At 36.0% G+C, this 18981-nt stretch overlaps 2 protein-coding genes across 3 annotated transcripts in view; one reads left to right on the top strand and one right to left on the bottom strand.

The window, feature by feature from the left end:
* Window positions 1-274: 274 nt before the first annotated feature.
* Window positions 275-17677, bottom strand: CALHM4 (calcium homeostasis modulator family member 4). 2 transcript variants are annotated; one of them, XM_032165513.2, is made up of 3 exons: window positions 17619-17677; window positions 7050-7116; window positions 275-3562 (listed from the first exon to the last, which is right to left on the bottom strand). In XM_032165513.2, the coding sequence occupies exons 1-3, from the start codon at window positions 17675-17677 to the stop codon at window positions 3176-3178; spliced, it is 513 nt and encodes a 170-aa protein (XP_032021404.1). In that variant the 3' UTR covers window positions 275-3175. The 2 variants fall into 2 exon arrangements, with proteins under 2 accessions (XP_032021404.1, XP_032021398.1); XM_032165507.2 differs by lacking the exon at window positions 17619-17677 and having other exon boundaries at window positions 7050-7607.
* TRAPPC3L (trafficking protein particle complex subunit 3L) overlaps window positions 15783-18981 on the top strand; it is a 51021-nt gene continuing 47822 nt past the window's right edge. The window contains exons 1-2 of the mRNA XM_032165560.1: window positions 15783-15994; window positions 18094-18191. Of these exons, the coding sequence (XP_032021451.1) occupies window positions 15953-15994; window positions 18094-18191 (140 nt within the window). The 5' untranslated portion in view covers window positions 15783-15952. The remainder of the gene's footprint in view (window positions 15995-18093; window positions 18192-18981) is intronic.

Genomic DNA, 18981 nt, shown 5'->3' with positions numbered 1-18981 from the left:
CATTTATGGATTTATGCCTCCCAGCTCAAGAAGCCAGTTGTGTAGCAGTCTACGCTCCTCAGCCTGCCAGTATCTATTCTTTATTGACTGGTACTAAATTTCCATAAACTCTATTTAGAAGTTAAAGTTATATCTCCACACCTTATGTTTTCAAGATAGCAAATACCTAGCTAGTCTTGCATTCAGAAGATCTTTGGTTGGCCATGATACTTCAAACTTTTATAGGATTAATGTGATTTCCCTTTGTGATACAAACCAAATGCAAGAAAACAACTAGCAAAATCTCACTGTTGTTTATTACAATCATGCATTAGAATTTCTACAAAAAATGAGTGGAAGACTGAGAACAGAGAAAAGAGACACAGAGAAGGACAGAGTATAAATGCGGTTCTACAATTCAGCTTTGAAAAACATAAAGAAAGCTGAGTAAAACACATCTACACATTGGTGTGTATTTGTCTCCTGGGAAGGTGGCAACTTAGGTCATGATGGGACCGTGGAGGAGCTAATGAAATTAAGAAAGGAGCAGGTTTATATATGTCAAGCTCCAGGGTTTGATGTGGTAGGCAAAAGCATTTGGTAGCAAAATATAAAGTAGTATTAGCACATAATTGACTTTAATTATATGTTTTATAATTACATAAATCCATTAAGCATAAAAGGGAGGGAGTACCATGTTCTTAATGAAAAAGTTTCATTTAACTTGCTGTGAAACAAAAAAATGCTATGGACCATAGCCCCCCCAAAAAATACTAAAAATTCAATTTATTTGATCTGAGATAGATAATATACTGTAAGATGAAATCCCAGGGGTGTGTACTACCTTTTAAGTGTTCATATAGATGCTATAAATCACTCTGAAGCCATGTAGAAGAGCCAACGAATACTTAGAATCCTTTGCCAGAAAGTTATAGGGGAAGATCATGATTAACTGGCTCAAAATATAAAATTTTTACATCATACACTAAAAGAGTTTGATGTAGAAAGGGCTTCAGAAGCTAGTGGAAATAGTTTCCTGGTATTAGGGTATAAACAACTATTAATCTTCTTTCTGATGATGTAATGCTATAACTTCAAATATTCTTTGATTTTGTTGTTAACCAAAAGTCTTATTGAAGAGTCTTTACTGTGGTATAGTTCCTGACAACTAATAAACTAATTCTGAGCATGGTTGAAAGTGTTCATTTAACTAGTATGTTCCAATACAGAGGAATATAAAAAATTATCAGGTATATAGAAACAGAATTTTAGAACTGGAGCAGAACTTAGGGAACAAAATAGATGTAACATTCCATATTTACACGGCTCATTTGTATCAGCGTGAAACTAGAACCCTAGTTGCCTTCCACAACATACTTCTATTTGTATTTTTAACATCCTTCATGTAATGCCATATCAGTGCTGAGTGTAGAGTTAGTAGACAAACTGGAATGGCTTTCCTTGATGACTTGAAAAAGGTCAGTACATTAACATTCTTTTAAAAGTGGAATGCCAGTAAATGTCTTCAGAGAAAGCTCAGATTCAGAGTTGGGGACATTTTCCTTCCAAGAGAAGCAACGTGGGTCTACTACCATTTCAGAAAAATGTATGCATATTGACCTGTATATATATATATAAACATAAACATAAAAATCATACTTGATGTAAAAGAGACCTTAAGCAGTTATTTAGTTCAGTTCTTTTCTTCCAAGAGGTAAAATATTACCATCCCTTTTATTGTATAGATGAAAAAAATCCAGGTTCCAGAGAGATGGACTGATTTGTCCAAGGTCAAATGACAGATGAGTAATGGTGAGGGCAGGACAGTTCTCCTGTCCCAGCAAAGAACTACAATATGCAGTCTCTTACTGGAGGATAAAACGAAACCTGAAAACATTTTGATTTCTTAAAAATTCATTTTCTTCTTCTTCCTATTAAGTTCAAGGACCCAGAACTTTATACAAAATAAAACCTTCCATAACTGTGTAAAAGTAGATTACCAAGTAATTGACTGCATTTTAGATAGTATAATCAAGTTCCTTGGTCTCCTTGAAAGTGAGTCTTGAAAATTGGATTGACTATTGGCAGTTGGTCCACTGTCCAGTAAGCATTATTTTGACTAAGGAAATAAATAGAATGCCCTCAGATAGCTTATTTTTGCTAATGAGCAAGTTGCTTCAGTGAACGTAGCAAAAATCAGGCACGAGTCACTATATGTCACAGAAATAATCTAGATAAATTAGAAAATTGTCCAGATACTGTAGGCTGCATTTAGTAAAGCCAGGCAGAGCAACGTCAGGCAGGAATTATACTCTTTTGTAGTTACAGATAATGTATATACAAGTACAGACTGCAGTTTTGGTTTCACAAATGGATTTTGAGTGCAAAGGTGCAATTTGGTAATGAAAAGGTACAAATGGTATCTCTGGAGTAGAGCACAGTGGAGAAGATTTCTAGAAGAAACTTTATATGTAGTGACCATAAAAATGCTTCTAGTATGGAGGTGCTACAAGTAACAGGATACTAATAATGATACAATAATATATCATTGTCCCCAGGTTATAGTACGATAACTCAAGGCCTTCCGGCATGGGCTTCTCCCTCACATGTTACCGGATTAGAAAGGGGTTTCTGTCCTGCTTCTCAAAAGGTCGGATATTTATGTCTGAAGAAAGAGGGGGAGGCTGTGAAAAGTTCTGGATATTATATAAAGGTAGAAACTGATAAAACCAGAAAATAGAGGCAGGGAAAATAGTGATAGAAGACATGGAATGCAAAACAGAAAGAGAGAAAGTAACATTTATTAGCATCTATTTTTGTGAAAGACACTGTGCTAAACACTTTGTATTATCATGTTTAATTCTCATAATAGGTCTAGGAGGTAGCTACAATGTGCAGATGACAAAATAGCACTCAGAAATATTAATTTTCACACAGCTACTAAGTAACAGAACTAAGATGCAAATTTCCGTGTGACTTCACATTCCACTCTAGGCATTACCAGACCATTGGCAAAATTTCAAAATGAGAGATTGGCACAATTATCTAATAAATTGATTTTAGAAATAATATTTGAGATGGACTTACATAAACAAATATCAGAGAGAAAGAAAAAGATGAAGAGATTACATTGAAACGCCCTGATCATAAAAGCCAAGTATCTGCTAAGCAACCTGATTCGTGAAAGGTGCTGTAATCAAGGTTTTAATTCAATACCTCTTGATCTGTCTTCCTCATTATCCTCATCCACCCTATTTCCAAGGAAGCTATAGTGACCTCGCAAGTCATCACCCATGCATAAAAGAGTGGGTACTGAAATATCTTTCCAGTCCTGACAAGAAGGAATACGGATGTGTTTGATGTCTTCACTCCCGGGAATGAAGCCAAATAGCTTCTTTATGCGATGCATGATGAGGAGCCGAGAGTGCTGCTCTGCTGCTTGTTCAAAGAGTTCTCTCTCATTCTGGAGGTGGCTGGTCCAGTAGCAATGTTGCAGAGAGGTGAAGGGAGAGCAGCACCTTGCCACACAGCAGGAGACTAAGACAGCAATGGTTGCCAAGGTGATCAAAATCCAACCCAGCATCTTCACATCATTATTAAAAAGAAAAACAGAAAATATCAATACATCAAATATTCAAGCAACAGCCATGGGAGGAGGGATTCCTACAAACCTAAGAACTAAAATATGGGCATAAAATTTGCTTTTCCCATCTTTAGTATATCAACAACGTGCTAATGATATGATTTGGAAATAGGTCTGATGGAGGGCATAGGCCCAGCCATTTCAACTTGTTTTTTGAGTTACAAAGAAATTTGACCAGTTAACTTGGAATGGATTCTAAGTACTGTCCTTGAAGTGACAGATGCTATAACCCACCAATTAACCTTACGTATGATACATACCTTTCTTTGCTTTTAGTTCAACCTCACTTCTCAACTATCAGTTACAGGCCTATGCATTCTTTGGGTGTTTAATAAGTATTTGATAATGATGGTGATGAAAATGATATGATACATAATAATAGTAACCTTCTAAAGCATCTTCAATGATGTACCAACAGGTGTTCATTGATTTTTCTTCCTGAATTGCTCTTTCCTCTTATCTTTTGCAGCTAAAAAGCAAGTCAGTGAACAGACTCATGTTTCTAAATGTATTATAAATAGCATAGTTGGCTGGGTGTGGTGGCTCATACTTGTAATCTTAGTACTTTGAGAGGTCGGGCAGGTGGATCACTTGAGGCCAGGAGTTTGAGAACAGCCTGACCAACATGGTGAAACCCTATCTCTACTAAAAACACAAAAATTAGTCGGGCATGGTGGCACATGCCTGTAATTCCAGCTACTCAGGAGGCTGAGGCATGAGAACTTCTTGAACCCAGGAGGCAGAAGTTGTGCTGAAGCCAGATCATGCCATAAAAATGCTCAGGTGACAGAGAGAGACTCCATCTCAAAAAAAAAAAAAAAAAGATTAAAAATAAATAAATAGCATAGTCACTGTGCCATGTAGTACCATATTGTTTTCCTTTTCATTTCCCTTGTCCTCAAATAATCATTTGCTGACCAGTTTCATAATGTGTCTTTGAAACATACTTTAAAAGGAAAATGAACTAGTTTTTGAGACTAGTGTTGGCTTTTAAAGATTGACTCAAATGACTGTTTTCTATTCTTAGAATCCTTTTTTTTTCTTTCATTTTACTGTTTTCAATATTTTGCACTTCTTATGTAAAGTGAGAGAGGTAAGTTCCACATATTTAGGGACGCTAGCAGTATGCAGCCACAGTTTGGGTAGTGAAGGCCTCTTCTGCATCTTGTGATTTACCAACAGGTCTGAAGTTTCCAGTGTGTGCACAGTGGGATAGTTGTACTCTATGGAGGCTAAAACCTACAAAGTGATATTTATTACCATTTAACTAAACAGGGGCCAGCATGGCAGAGGAAAAGCCATCCCAGATGCCCATTAACCTATAAACGATCATTTACTGATGATTTATTGTCATCCAGGTTGACCTTCCCCCATGTGTAACACATGTGCTTGGTTATGGGGAACTCAGATGTGAATAATTAAAGATGCATTCATTTTCTCTATAATATTTAAGCCTAAAACGGGACAAATGAGCAAGCCAAGAAATATGGTACAATGGGATAATTTTTGATATGAGTAATCAGAGCACCCGAGGAAGCACAATGGAATGAACTCACTTAAGGGAAAGGAGTATCAGGGAATACTTCCCAGAGGAGATAATGCAAGAGCCTAAATTATTAAAAAGAAGTTCACCAAATGCAAGAAGGTAAAGAGAGTTCTAAGAAGGTCAAGAAAAATAGCATGAATAGTTGGCAGAACCTCAAGACATTTGGACTCACATGCTCATAGGAGTCATGTAAAAGTGGTCAAGGGCCAGATGTTGAAGCCTTGTGTGTTATGCCAAGAAAGTGGGTTTGTTCTTAGCCTAGTAGAAAATCACTGAAGGGCTTTATACGCAGTAGGGAAGGGATCTCATCATTCAATTTGCACTTAGAAAGATATTTTTGGCATATATCTAGAAGGTAGATTGAAATGGAGTGAAGTTAATGTCAGGAAGATATTTTAGAATGGGGCATGGGCAAAGAAGAGATTTGAATTCAAGGCGATTTTGTGGTCAACTCACAAAAATCTAACTGAAAAATAATGTATATTCCTGAAATGTGATTGAGACAGTCACAGAAGATGGCCTAGTGAAATGGAAATAGCATGATCTTGGGAGATCTTGATCCAGTTTATTAGCCCTGAGTTATACAAGTTACATAAACTTTTTGAGCTTTGATTTACTTATCCGTAAAATAGGGTAGTAATATCAGTCTCTCAATATTATCAGGACTAGAATTAAGATATGAAATATTTATACAGTATGTGATAAGTACATCAATAAATGTAAGTTTTGTTGTCACAAAACCAAATAGTCTACTGGCAAAGGTACTCAGAACTGTAAAGCTGTTTTTTCACAGAAATCTGTGTATGCGTTTAATAACACATTTTGTTTTGACTTTAAGAAAATCTTACCAATGTGTATTAGATTTTAGCTTTTCTTAAGCAAGAGAATTATTTTAAGTTATAATTTTTCTATTTTTTTTTTGAATTTTCACATATTTTTACATAGCTCGTCTGAGCATTAGGGCTAGTATTAAAAAAGTTAAGACAGAGCGTATCTAATGGTATTTCTAACTTTGTAAAAACTGGGCCTTATTGCAATAACTTGATATTCTGTGTCTTGATAGTAGCTTTTCCCAACTAAATAACTTTAGCATTTCTGAAATGTAATAACTCTAAGGTTACCAGTCAAAAAATATGCATGCCTTTGCAATAAGTAGTTTTAAAAAGCCATGTTTTTACTATATGATGGTGATTCCAAAATGTGTTTTTTCCTCAAATCCCTTGGCGAAATTGATGACAGCAGTGTCACTCTTTCTACTGACAAAATGCACAATAGCACTTTTAAAATTTAACCTATAAACGTAGTAAGGTTCAGGCTTTCTTCCCACCCCACCTCACTTTCTGACATAAACCTATCCATAGACACCAAATTTAGAATCACAACTGGAGTTATTTTTCATCATAATTAAGCTTCTTATAAGTTTAGATGAGATAGTAATATACAAGAATGCATATTTAAGAATATATATATATATACAGAGAATGGGATTTACAAATATAACAATAATAATATTCATAATAATATCTAAAATCTATTGTTCTTAATATAGATTCTAGAAATCATATTAAGCACTCCAGATATATTGGTAATTTATTCCTCACAGCAGCCCCATGTGGTAGGTGCCATTAATATCCCCATTTTACTCAAGGTTTTGCAGGTTAATAAGTGGCAAAGCAAGACTAAAACTCAGTTCTGCTGACTCCAAAGCCCAACATCCTAACTATATATATTTGCTCAGTAGAACTCACTTTGATGAACAGCATCTAGTATTGTGTTCTATAATCAGAGAATATGAGAAGCAGTAGGAATCTGAAATGTTTCCATTGACCGTAGTTCTATAGGATAACATAGCAGAGGGAAAAAAAAATTCTAAAAACTTACCTGTGACTGGTATCTGTGCAGAAGAGCTATTTCATCTCTTACTAGGATCACGTCAGAAGGAGCTGATCTGCAACATGGAAACCCAGCTAGGATCTCTTCTCGTTTGCTGGCACTGACGTTATCAAACACTGGGTAATGGTCCACAGATGCAAATTCACTTGCTGCACATTCATAGTACGTGCCTGTCAGCAGGGTCACCGCCAGCCAGGTTAAAGGAGCAATAACTGCCCTCCCAGTGATGCTGAAGAACCTAAGGCAAGCCAGCTTGCACTCTAGGGGGCTGATTCTCCTGTATGGAGGGGCACAGCTGCAGCAGTATTCACCAGTAATTGTCCACATTTGGCTTCTCAGAGCAAAGCCAGCAATGAGAAGGATCAAGGCAGGAATGACAAGAAAAGCAGAACCATAATAGAAATTTTTTCCAACCTGACAAGGACAGCTGAATGTGGAAGAGGAGAAGAGTTGTTGCCCACCAATAGTCAAGGCTGCAATTAAAGAATTGATAAATATTCCATTTCTCTGCAGAGAAGACACAATACCGTTGAGAGTTGGGCACATCTTGGGAAGCTCTTACACAAATCAGCTTGTGGCCCTTTCTGATCATTAGACTCCACCAGCTATAACCATTTTATGGGATCTTACTGGTTTAACTGGTTGTGTCAAGTGATCCAATATCCTTACATGTTTAAAGGATTCTAGCATCTTTCCTTGTGTACTTTGAAAACCCTGAGCTCAGATTGATTACAGCTGAAAGAAATTGAGGGAGAGTTCCTTTAGGTATGAGTGAAGGGGGGAATTTCTTTTTTTTACTATAATAAAAGGAGGGTGGCTTGCTTAGAAAGCAGACTGCCTCCATCTTTCTATATGCTGCTTTGTATGACACAAAATGCTGAGCACCAGCAAATAGAGCATTGAAAGCAAAACAGAGACATTCTTAACCTTGTACTAGATTAGAATCTCGTCACCATAAAGTTATAATAAAATGAATAATGGACATTATTAAATACTAGACCAATCCGAAATTTAGGGCTGGCTAGAATGTTCCTAAGGGTTCTGCTAGAAGAGCTCAAAAGATTTCCCAAAGGAAAGAACAAGGCTAGATGCCCCTAAAGCCAAATCACAACAAAATATTCTAACTTTGCATAAAAATTTTAAATCTGCTTGCATTGACAGAATATTGCTATATGCTGCTTGAAAATTTAAGTTGCAGATTTGTTTATATGTATCTTTTTGTTGTATGAAAATGTGATTTTTTTTTTTTTTGAGGCGGAGTCTTGCTCTGTCGCCCAGGCTGGAGTGCAGTGGCGCAATCTCAGCTCACTGCAAGCTCCGCCTCCCGGGTTCACGCCATTCTCCTGCCTCAGCCTCCCGAGTAGCTGGGACTACAGGTGCCTGCCACCACGCCTGGCTAATTTTTTGTATTTTTAGTAGAGACGGGGTTTCAGCGTGTAAGCCAGGATGGTCTCTATCTCCTGACCTTGTGATCCGCCCTCCTCAGCCTCCCAAAACGCTGGGATTACAGGTGTGAGACACCTCGCCCGGCCGATATTTGGTTTTTAATAAAGTGATATATCTATAAACAAAAAGTAAGATGTTTTCTGTGTGTATTTAACCAGTGAATATTTATTATAGAATTTCTATATAAAGGGCACTGAACTAGGCTTGACTGGGTTTATAAAAAGTGAATATGATATACATTTTCTCTTCTCAAATAAACTTTTAACTGGACATGGTTAAATATGAAAGGAAATGTAGTACTGAGAAATTCACCCAAAATGCAGTACAGACAAGGAAATAAAATAATTATTTTTGAAAACAGTTAAGCAACTACACAATCTGTCTAGTAGGAGTTCTGGAAGAAAAAAGGAAGGAATAGACAGGCAATATTTGAAGAAGAAATAACTGAGAACTTTGCAGAATCAAAGAATAGTTCTTATATCTGAAGAATGTTGGTAATTCTGAGGAATATAAAGAAAAATAAATGCACAACTAAACACAGAATAAAACTGCAGAATGTAAAAAAATAAAGAGATATTCTTTTAAACTACCAGAAAGAAAAAAACAGATAATCTACAAAAGAATGGCAATGACTGACAGCAGACTTCTCATCAATAACAATAAAGACCAGAAGACATTATCTTCAGAGTGCTTAGTACCAGCCAAACTATCATTCAAGATAGAGCAAAATAAAGACACATCAAGGCTAAGGGAATTTTCCATCCACAGAACCTCATTAGGAGGATTACTAAAGGATATATTACAGCAAAAAGGAAAATGAGCCCCAAGGAAAGACACAGGAGCAAAAAATAATGATGGGCACAAGTATAATCTTTTAAAAGTCCATTCAATTCAGAAATAACTAATTTTTATTTCAAAAGATACAACTAAGGCAATATATTATTATAATAAGATGTCACTACATATCTACTAAAATGTCTAAAATAAAGACTAGCCATACCAAATGTTGGCAAGGAGGCAGAGCAACTGAAATTCTCATACACTGATGGTGGGAATGTGAAATGGAGTAACCACTTTGGAAAGTTGTTATTTTATTTAAAAGGTAGCCATACATCTGCCATATAACATAAGCATGTGTCTCCTAGTTACTTACACAGGAGAAATGAAAGCACATAGCCACATGAAAACTTGCACATGAACGTCCATAGCAACCCTATTTAGAATAGCCCAAAGCTGGAAACAACCCAAATGTTCATCAACAAAGGAATGAATCAACAAAGTATTATACATTCATACAATGGAATACTACTCAGCAAAAAAAAGGATAAAACAATTGAAGTAATAGCAAAAACCACAATTACATTTGCACCAACCTAATATATATTAATACAATAACTTGAATGAATTCAGAAATAATTTTCTGGATGAAATAATTCAGGAAAAGGAGTACATAATGTATGATTCTTTTAATGTAAAATTCTAGGAAATGTAAATTAATCTATACCGACAGAAAACAGACCAGTGCTTGCCTAGGAAGTCTGGAAGTAGGGATAAGGAGAGGGATTACAAAGGAATATGAGAAATATCCCTTTGTAATTCTAGGGTTATATGAACTTGTGCCGCGGAACTTTAATTTAGAGAGGTGACTGAATGACAACACAAAGAGGCCAATGCCATTTAAATAATTTATTGCCACATAAGGTCACGGGGGTGCATCATGTTTGGTCAGGGGACAGAAGGAGGCAGGGAAAGCCTAGCTAGAGCCTTTATTGGGCACTCTGTGGAAAAGGCAAGGCAGGGCAGGGAAAACACTTAGGGTTGGCTAGCTTAAACAATTCTGATTGGCTTTGGGGCACAGAGGCTAGCCCTACGTGCCCATGACCTGGCCATAGTTTATTTAGGGGAGGGTAAATATTGGCTTGGTATATGAGAATTAGATAAGGAAGTGGTTCAGAGTATGGGCTCTGATCACAGGGGAGATGTAAGCAACTTGGCCATTATTTGACCTTGTAATTAATGGATGCCAAATAGACAAATACAAAATCTGAGAAAACATAACTAGGACAGGGATGATGGAAATGTTAATTACATTGATTTATTTGGTGGCTTCAGGGGTATAAGTGTAATCATTAAAAGAATAGAAATCCAACGCATAGATCATTCAAAAAAGAGGAAATACAAAGAGAATATTGACAGGAAAGGAGAGAGTAAACAAGGGAAAGAGGATGGTAAAGAGAAAACAGGAAATAATGGTAGAAATGGGACTAAATACATCAATAATCACAACAAAAAATTTTTTTCAACAGCTAACAATTACTGACACTAGGCACTGCTCTAAGAACTTTATGTTATTTAGTTCCTACAATAACCCTATGATGAGATACTAATATTATCCTCAAAGTTTTTATAGATGAGAAGACTAAGGTGTGGAGAGATTACCCAGGAAAATTACCCTGGCACTTCCGCCCATCACACACAGATGAACGGAAGTGCCAGGATTGGGACTCAGGTGGTCTGACACATGCTTTTAACCACTATTCCAGAGCTAGATTAAACTTACCTACAAAGTCACTGAAAAATAGAGTCATGCTGCTTACAAGTGACACTCTCAAAACTATACCACACACAATGCTTAAAAATAAAGGTACTGAAATACATATCAATGGGAACAACAATATTAATAGAAGGCAAAACTTAACTAAAAAGTGTCACAAGGAATAATTTTGGCAATTGTCAACTTGTATGTCTGTGATTGCATAACTTTGAAGTATATAAAGCAATAACTGATCAAATTATAAAGAAAATTCTTATAATTATGGATATGTGTGTGTGTGTATATATGTGTATGTGTACATATATATGGAAATATATATATATGGAAATATATATATGGAAATATATATATATGGAAATATATATATATGGAAATATATATATATGGAAATATATATATATGGAAATATATATATATATGGAAATATATATATATATATATTTGAGATGGAGTTTCACTCTTGTCATCCAGGCTGGAGTGCAATGGCATGATCTTGGCTCACTGCAACCTCTGCCTACTGGGTTCAAGCGATTCTCCTGCCTCAGCCTCCCGAGTAGCTGGGATTACAGGCATGCACCACCATGCCCAGCTAATTTTTTTGTATTTTTAGTAGAAACAGGGTTTCACCATGTTAGCCAGGCTGGTCTTAAACTCTCGACCTCAGGTGGTCCACCCACCTCGGCCTCCCAAAGTGCTGGGGTTACAGTTGTGAGCCACCACATCTGGCTGGAGAGATATTTTTAATATACTTTTATCGGAAATGAATCAATCAAGTAAATATCAGAAAATATATAAAATATACAAAGAACAAGCTTAGCAAGTTTTGTCTGAGAGTTTTATATATATAAATAATATATAATGTATTTACATTTCAAAACAGCTAGAAAAGAGGTCTTGAAATGTTCTCAACACATAGAAATGATAAATACTCAAGATGATGGATACCCTAAATGCCCTAACTTGATCATTGTATATTCTATCCATGTACCTCATAAATATCATGTATCAACACAAAAATTTAAAAAAGCAAAGCCTGCAGGGTATATAGTGACATGTTCAGTAAAGCTTGATAGTAAATGCCGCATCTTTCCTTAGGCTTATAATTTTGTTTTTATTTTTTACATATATATACATTTTGAGACGGAGTCTCACTGTGTCACCCAGGATGGAGTGCAGTGGCACCATCTCGGCTCACCGCAACCTCCACCTCCCAGGTTCAAGCGATTCTTTTGCCTCAGCCTCCCAAGTAGCTAGGATTACAGGTACCCTCCACCACACCTGGCTAATTTTTTTGTATTTTTAGTAGAGATGGGGTTTCACCATGTTGGCCAGGGTGGTCTCAAACTCCTGACCTCAGGTGATCCACCGGCCTCAGTCTCCCAAAGTGATGGCATTACAGATGTGAACCACCATGCCCGGCCTCCTTATGTTTAAAATTTTATATTTAAAAATGAACTTAATTAAAGTACAGATGGTCCCCACCTTACAATTGTGTGAAGGCAATACACATTCAGGAGAAACCCTACATTAAACATGCACACAACCATTCTGTTTTTTATTGTCAGTGCAGTATTCAATAAATTACATGAGATATTCAATACTTTATTATGAAATAGGCTTTCTGTTAGATGATTTTGCTCAACCGTAGGCTAATGTAAGTGTTCTGAGCATGTTAAGGTAGGCTAGCTTAAGCTATGCTGCTCGGTATGTGAGGTATATTCAATGCATTCTGACTTCTGAATGGTTTGTTGGGATATAACCCTATCACAAATTGAGAAGCATCTGTATATGGGGAGTGAGGAAGTGGGGAAGGAAATTGTAGACCGTTCTTTCAGGGAATTATGTAGGAAAGGATGGAGCATAGATTGATTAGAAGACATTATTGGATTGTAAAATTCTTGCTGTAAAGGAGTTTGTAGATGATAAATTCCCAAGTTTTACTATTGCTTACTGTTGAAAGAACTAATCACTTCATCTGCAGTGCTTGTTAATGACTGTGAATTATCACATTTATGAGTAATCAATTTTCTTAGTTCTTTTGTGATACTATAATACTTCAGATTAGTATAAACACCAGACATTTATTTCTTACAGTTCTGGAGGTTGGGAAGTACAAGATCATGGTGCTGGCATTGTTTTCTGGCAAGGGCTCTTCTCTGCTTCCAAGATGGCACCTTGTTGCTATATCCTCCCATAGCAGAAGAGCAACAAAAGTCTAAGCTATTTCCTTCCAGCCCTTTTATAAGGTGCTAATTCATTCATGAGAGCAGAACCCTCATGACCTAATCATTTCCCCAAAGGCCCTAACTCTTAAAACTACCACAATGGGCATTAAGTTTAAACACACAAATTTTAGGGACATTCAGACCTTTGCCTTCTCTGATAGTTTGCGGGTGATCATACAACCCACAGATCAGTGGATATCATCCTCTATTAGCACCTTGCCGAGTGTCTACTCTGCTGCCCACGTATTCCCAAAGGACCAGCATAGGGGCATAGCTCAATTCACCACTTACTTGGGTTGGTTGACTACAGTGCAGTTTTACCAGACTGAAGAATGTGTCTTTCTCCTAACCCCAGTTCCAAATTTAGTCCTAACAAGCCTAAAGAACTCTTAGTAAAACAGGAAAAACTTTGCTTATGCATTATCTTGAAATAATTCTTTCCTAGTTGGCTACCAGGGCAGACATTGTAGATCATGTACCTGCTTGAAACATCATCTCTGTGCTTTCTTCTATTTAAGGGAGGAGTACTTTTACATTAAAAAAGGAGTCGGGAACACAGGGCTCACTTGCATCCTAAGAACTGCTGAAGACTAGTAGGTTTCATAGTCTGAAAATCAGCAAACCAGTGTCCCTGCGATGGTGAGTACAGTCGTGGTCGTGCAGGTTGTGCTTTGTGCAGTAGCACCTGGCAGGGGTTCTGTTCCTTCCTTAAGCTCTGTGTCTTGACTGGAAGGTCATGGAGCAGAGGGGAGCTATGTCAGTCTGAAGTAAAAGCCGGCTTTTTCTAATACACCCAATGACATCCTGAATTCTCCCAATGGCCCTAATGTGAGCATACCACAGCCATTAGAGTTTAGTGAGATTAATTCCAGTACCGCCATCACCTCGCAGCAAGCACACAGGCCCTTTCTATGTTATTCTCTGGGGTATCTTACTCAGAACTCAGGATTGCCCACAGATTGACCCAGCGACATGCTGTCACTGTACCTTAGTAAGCTTTGTGAGTCTTCCTCTAAAATAGTTTGCTCTAACATAATTAGAGTGTTGCAGTACAAAATAAATTTGATTTGGAACCACCAAATTTAGTCCAAATCCCTTCTTGTTGCCAACATCCAGATAACCTTGAATACATTTCTCAACCTCTGTACTTTTAGATTCTTATCCTGTAAAACGGCCATGATTACAGTACTATTTCACAGATTGTATTTGAATTAAAATGAGACAAAGAGAATGAAAACCACGTTGTAAACTGTAAATTTGATATACATATAAGTCGTTATTATTTGCTACTGAAAAACTCTCCACCCCATACCCCACAACCAAGTGAAATTAATTTTCCTGAGATCATAGTGTCATAGAACATATGCAGTGATGGAAATACCTTAGGTATTGTAGAATTCCATTCAATTTATCCAACCACAAGAATAACCTATAGTAACTAGTTTTTATATAGTGCATTTTAATGTGTTTTACAGCACACCTCGTCACTTTGGTTCTCACAATTATTCTGTGAGGTGGGTGATATTGTTGCCATTTTGCAAACGTGGAAACTGAGCCATAGAGCAATAAAATGGCTTGCCCAATGCCACACAGCCAGTAAATGGTAGGGCTGCAACTGAGCCTTCCAAATCCTCCTAGGTTCTTTCAACTACACCACACTTTTCTTCAAAGTATTCTTGAGTCTGTCACTTTATAGCAAGAATTTGCCAGAACAAATAGGACTAATGGACTCGAACTATAAATAGTAGAAAATTACTTCCCTAAACTGAGTTTTCCACTTCTATTTCTAGAAATATTTTGATCCTCCTCTGCACGCTGCAGTTGTCAAGGTGAAAGGATTTTTTATTTGAACTTTAAGTATTTCTGCATAAATAAAGACAGCCTTCAATAGCTAACGTCTCTGGAACTCTCAAAAGAAAGCTAAGGGCTTACTTTCTCTACCAGAATCATTATACATTATTATACTGTAGAGCACCCATTTTGAACAACAGTTTTGTAAGAAAATATTGCCCATTCTATCACTCCTTAATGTTGTTGATTGCTGCTAATGAAAAGCAAAAAAGGTTACCAGATATATTTGAATACTGTAATCACACAAGATAGGGATCTATGGTTTTGGGGACAGTGTGATAACCATTGGTGTAGTTAAGGGATCAGGTTTGAACTCAGGATTTATTACCTACAGATTGCTGATCTTGTCTCTCTAATTCTTACAACAATCAATCCAAGACTGAATAATGCTAACATTCAGATCTATCTTGGATTGCGAAGGTTTCTGTTTGTGATTTTAAAACAATGTCTTGGCATGAGAACAAAACACCACTCTTGAACTCCCTTGGGCTAAAGAAGTTTTTGTGTCTCAGTGCTTCAGGTCTGACTTCACATTATCAGCTTTTATGGCTCTAGATTACAATTCATCCTTACAAATAAAGCAGTTATTTGATCCATGGCAAGTTACGTGGCTATAAGACAATCCTGTTGTTCATGGTTTTTTTCCCTCTGCAGCTCAGCAAAGAGCAAAAGCAGTAGAGTGCAGAAGCAGCATTCCTCTCTCAAAGCGAGGAAGAGCTTACAAAAACAAAACAAAAAGACGTGGACTGATATACCTCTAAGAAACAGGCAAAAGAAGAGAAATTGAAGATCATATTCTTCATCTATCAAGCACTATGTCTCGCCCTGTACACCGAAGACCAGAATACCATAAAATAGTAAGATCTTTCTACAAAGAGATTTTTTCTACTTCAGAGAAAATGTTTTCTTGAGTGATTTCTGATTTATTTTAAAAAGTGATGCTATAAGAATTTTTAGTGGAGGAAAGAGAGTGTCCAGCGAGGTGAATCATAAATAACACATCTAGGAATAATTACGATTATCTCCCACATAAAGAATAATCAATTCTTTATACAGACTTTAAGATCTTCTTTTCTGACTAATTATATCCATACGAGTGTCAATTTTTTTGCTTCTGTCAGAAAATATGAAAATATTAGCAATTTTTTGTATTTCATACTTCAGGAAATAGGAACTTATATATATATGTATGTATATATATATGTATACAGGTATGTATTTATGTGTGTATATATATGTATACAGGTATGTATATATATATAGTATATAGTTGATATGTGTAACACTGAATAGAAATAGGTCATCAAAAAAGGATTGCCTTTAAAAAATGTTTCCTAGTGTTATTTTAACTTGGTATGTAATATTATCCTTTCTAAATATTCCCGGTTAAGATTTATTTATAAACCTTATTTTTTTGCAGATTAGTTTTAAATAACATTCTTTAATATTCTCTTATAGTTTTAGTCATTCAGAAGCTACAGATACAAAAACTCATTGTTAACTTTAAAATTATGTTAATTATTTCAAGAGACTGATGGGCATTTGATATAATTAAGTAATTTCAGACTTGGTGTTTAGAATTGTAGTGACTAACTGGCATACTTCAGTTTGAAATGCCTGCAGATATCTCCTCTGGCATTCTGGGATCTTGATTTATTTTCCTGTGGGACTCTCAAGTGCTAAAAATACATGGTGTATAGTTCATACTATACTGAAATCATTTGATTTTATAAAGCAGTTAAAATATATTTTTATCCTGATACATTCATAACCTACTGAAATAGTTAATGATGTTCTTTCAGATAATCATACGATTATTTTTATTGTTTTAAAAACTATGAAGATAAACTTATGTTGACCTTTCCTGGCATCTGTGGTATGGATTTGAGACCCAATTGAACAAGTAGTTCAAGGTATAGTCCTTGGCCAGGAAGTAGAATAGAGAAAGCTGGCCTTCATGGGTACTGAACCAGAAATTTGGCTGGAAATAAAATAGGTTTCAAGATATAATAGTGCCCACCCATTGGGGACAGAGAAGAAATTCCATTATTTCAGTTTGGCCTCAATTATAAATGGACACAACGTTGGGGTCATGGCATGTAGGTAGAGTATAATTTTTTCTACTTTTCTCTTTTTCAAATTCTTTTGTTTTACTGCTAGTCACAACCATCTCATCATTCTCTCTCTCTCTCTCTTTCTCTCTCTTCACCTTTGCTTATCTTTATGCTGTAGCATTAGTACATGGCAGCACTTTGTCTTCTGCTGTGGCTCTTATATGCTGAGCAGACTTTTCATTGATAATTTACCAGCATTTCTTGTGATTTATTATTAGGTTCTTGGAAAAACTCTAAGCCAAACCTAAATTGTCTTAAGTTTTAGTTTTCATTTATAATTCACTCTAAAAATGGGACATATTTTGGAGACCTATAAGGAAATATCACATTCCCCTTTTTTCTCTAAGTAAAAAGAAAAGAAACTCACAAATTTGCTGCTACATTTGGGTTTATCCTGAAGGTCTCCTTGGCAGATCTGGGAGCCATTAGGGATTGTGCAGACTCCTCAGAAGTCTTATCCAATTCTTGCTTCCAACTGAAAACATGGTTGGCATATATTTTAGAAAAACAGAAATTTATGTTAGAAATTAGTATTTTTAAAAAACTGTCCTCCATGAAAATACATTGCAAGTTATCATGTAAGCAAATGCATAGAAAGATGTTCTCATGTTAAGAAATTCATTTTATTTAACAGCTCTCTCTCCCGCACCTCACATCAATGTATCCAAATGTGAATATAATTTGTTTTCAAAAGTGCAAACTGTTGCAATAACAGGAGGAAGGAAAAAATATACAGATGACTTCTAAGGCTACTTCAAACCAGATTTTGTAAAAAAAAAAAGAAATACAGTAGTATACTGTCATAACTTACCTATAACAAGAAACTATCCCTTTTTCTCCAGAATAAAGATCTCTTTGTCCTTACCTATGGAGCTCTGGTTGCCCAGCTGTGTAAGGATTATGAGAAAGATGAAGATGTGAACCAATATTTAGATAAAATGTAAGTGGAAGTCCTTCATTCTTATTGAATGTCTGTTGTTTCTTATATCACCTGCATTCTTTCTGCCTCTGATAACTTCCTTTGCTTCATTTCACCAGCTGTTCTTCTGTCTCAATTAATCACATCTGAAAGCTGAACATAATTTCTTACAAGTGCCATTTGGGTTGATAGAATAAGATAATAGGAAGGAATTTTTTCCTACAAATATCAAGTGTGGGATGTTTTCTCTTTAGTTAGAAATCATTTCTTAAGTGACTTAAGAGTCGCTTATAAGCAAAAGATGTGGTAAAATTGAAATTGTTCTATTAGCAACATGAGGGAACATCCAATTTTATTCTTTTCAGAAGTCTTTTGTTCTAACACAGCTCCTTCCAATACAAATATATGCTTACACAAGCACAGACCATCTATTGAAAGATATGCAAGAAACTCATAATGATAGTTTCCTAAGGGGAAGATGGAGAAAATGGGAATTGTGAATTAAAGGGAGAGTTTATTTTGTTTAAGATAGCATTTTTATTGTTTGAAATTTTTTAATCATTACTAAGCTTTTCTTAAAAAACATATTAGGTAGAAAAACTCACTTCTTTTTTAAATGAGACCCATTCTCTTTGTCTTTATTGTTGGAGATTCCTCCTGCACAAATTCCACCTTTTGATTTTCTCTGAATAACTATGTGATCATCAGATGATTGCCAAACAATAAAACATCTGTCAACGGTTTTTGAGCTTCTTAATTATAAACTCTGAAGAGGACTCTAACAGAGGAAAGACTGGAAAATGTGTACTGG

Source organism: Hylobates moloch, unplaced genomic scaffold (genome assembly GCF_009828535.3).
Source record: "Hylobates moloch isolate HMO894 unplaced genomic scaffold, HMol_V3 SCAFFOLD_2, whole genome shotgun sequence".
Taxonomy (NCBI): Eukaryota; Metazoa; Chordata; class Mammalia; order Primates; family Hylobatidae; genus Hylobates; species Hylobates moloch.
Note: the sequence above shows the minus strand (reverse complement) of the source record. Positions and strands in the feature narration are given on the sequence as shown.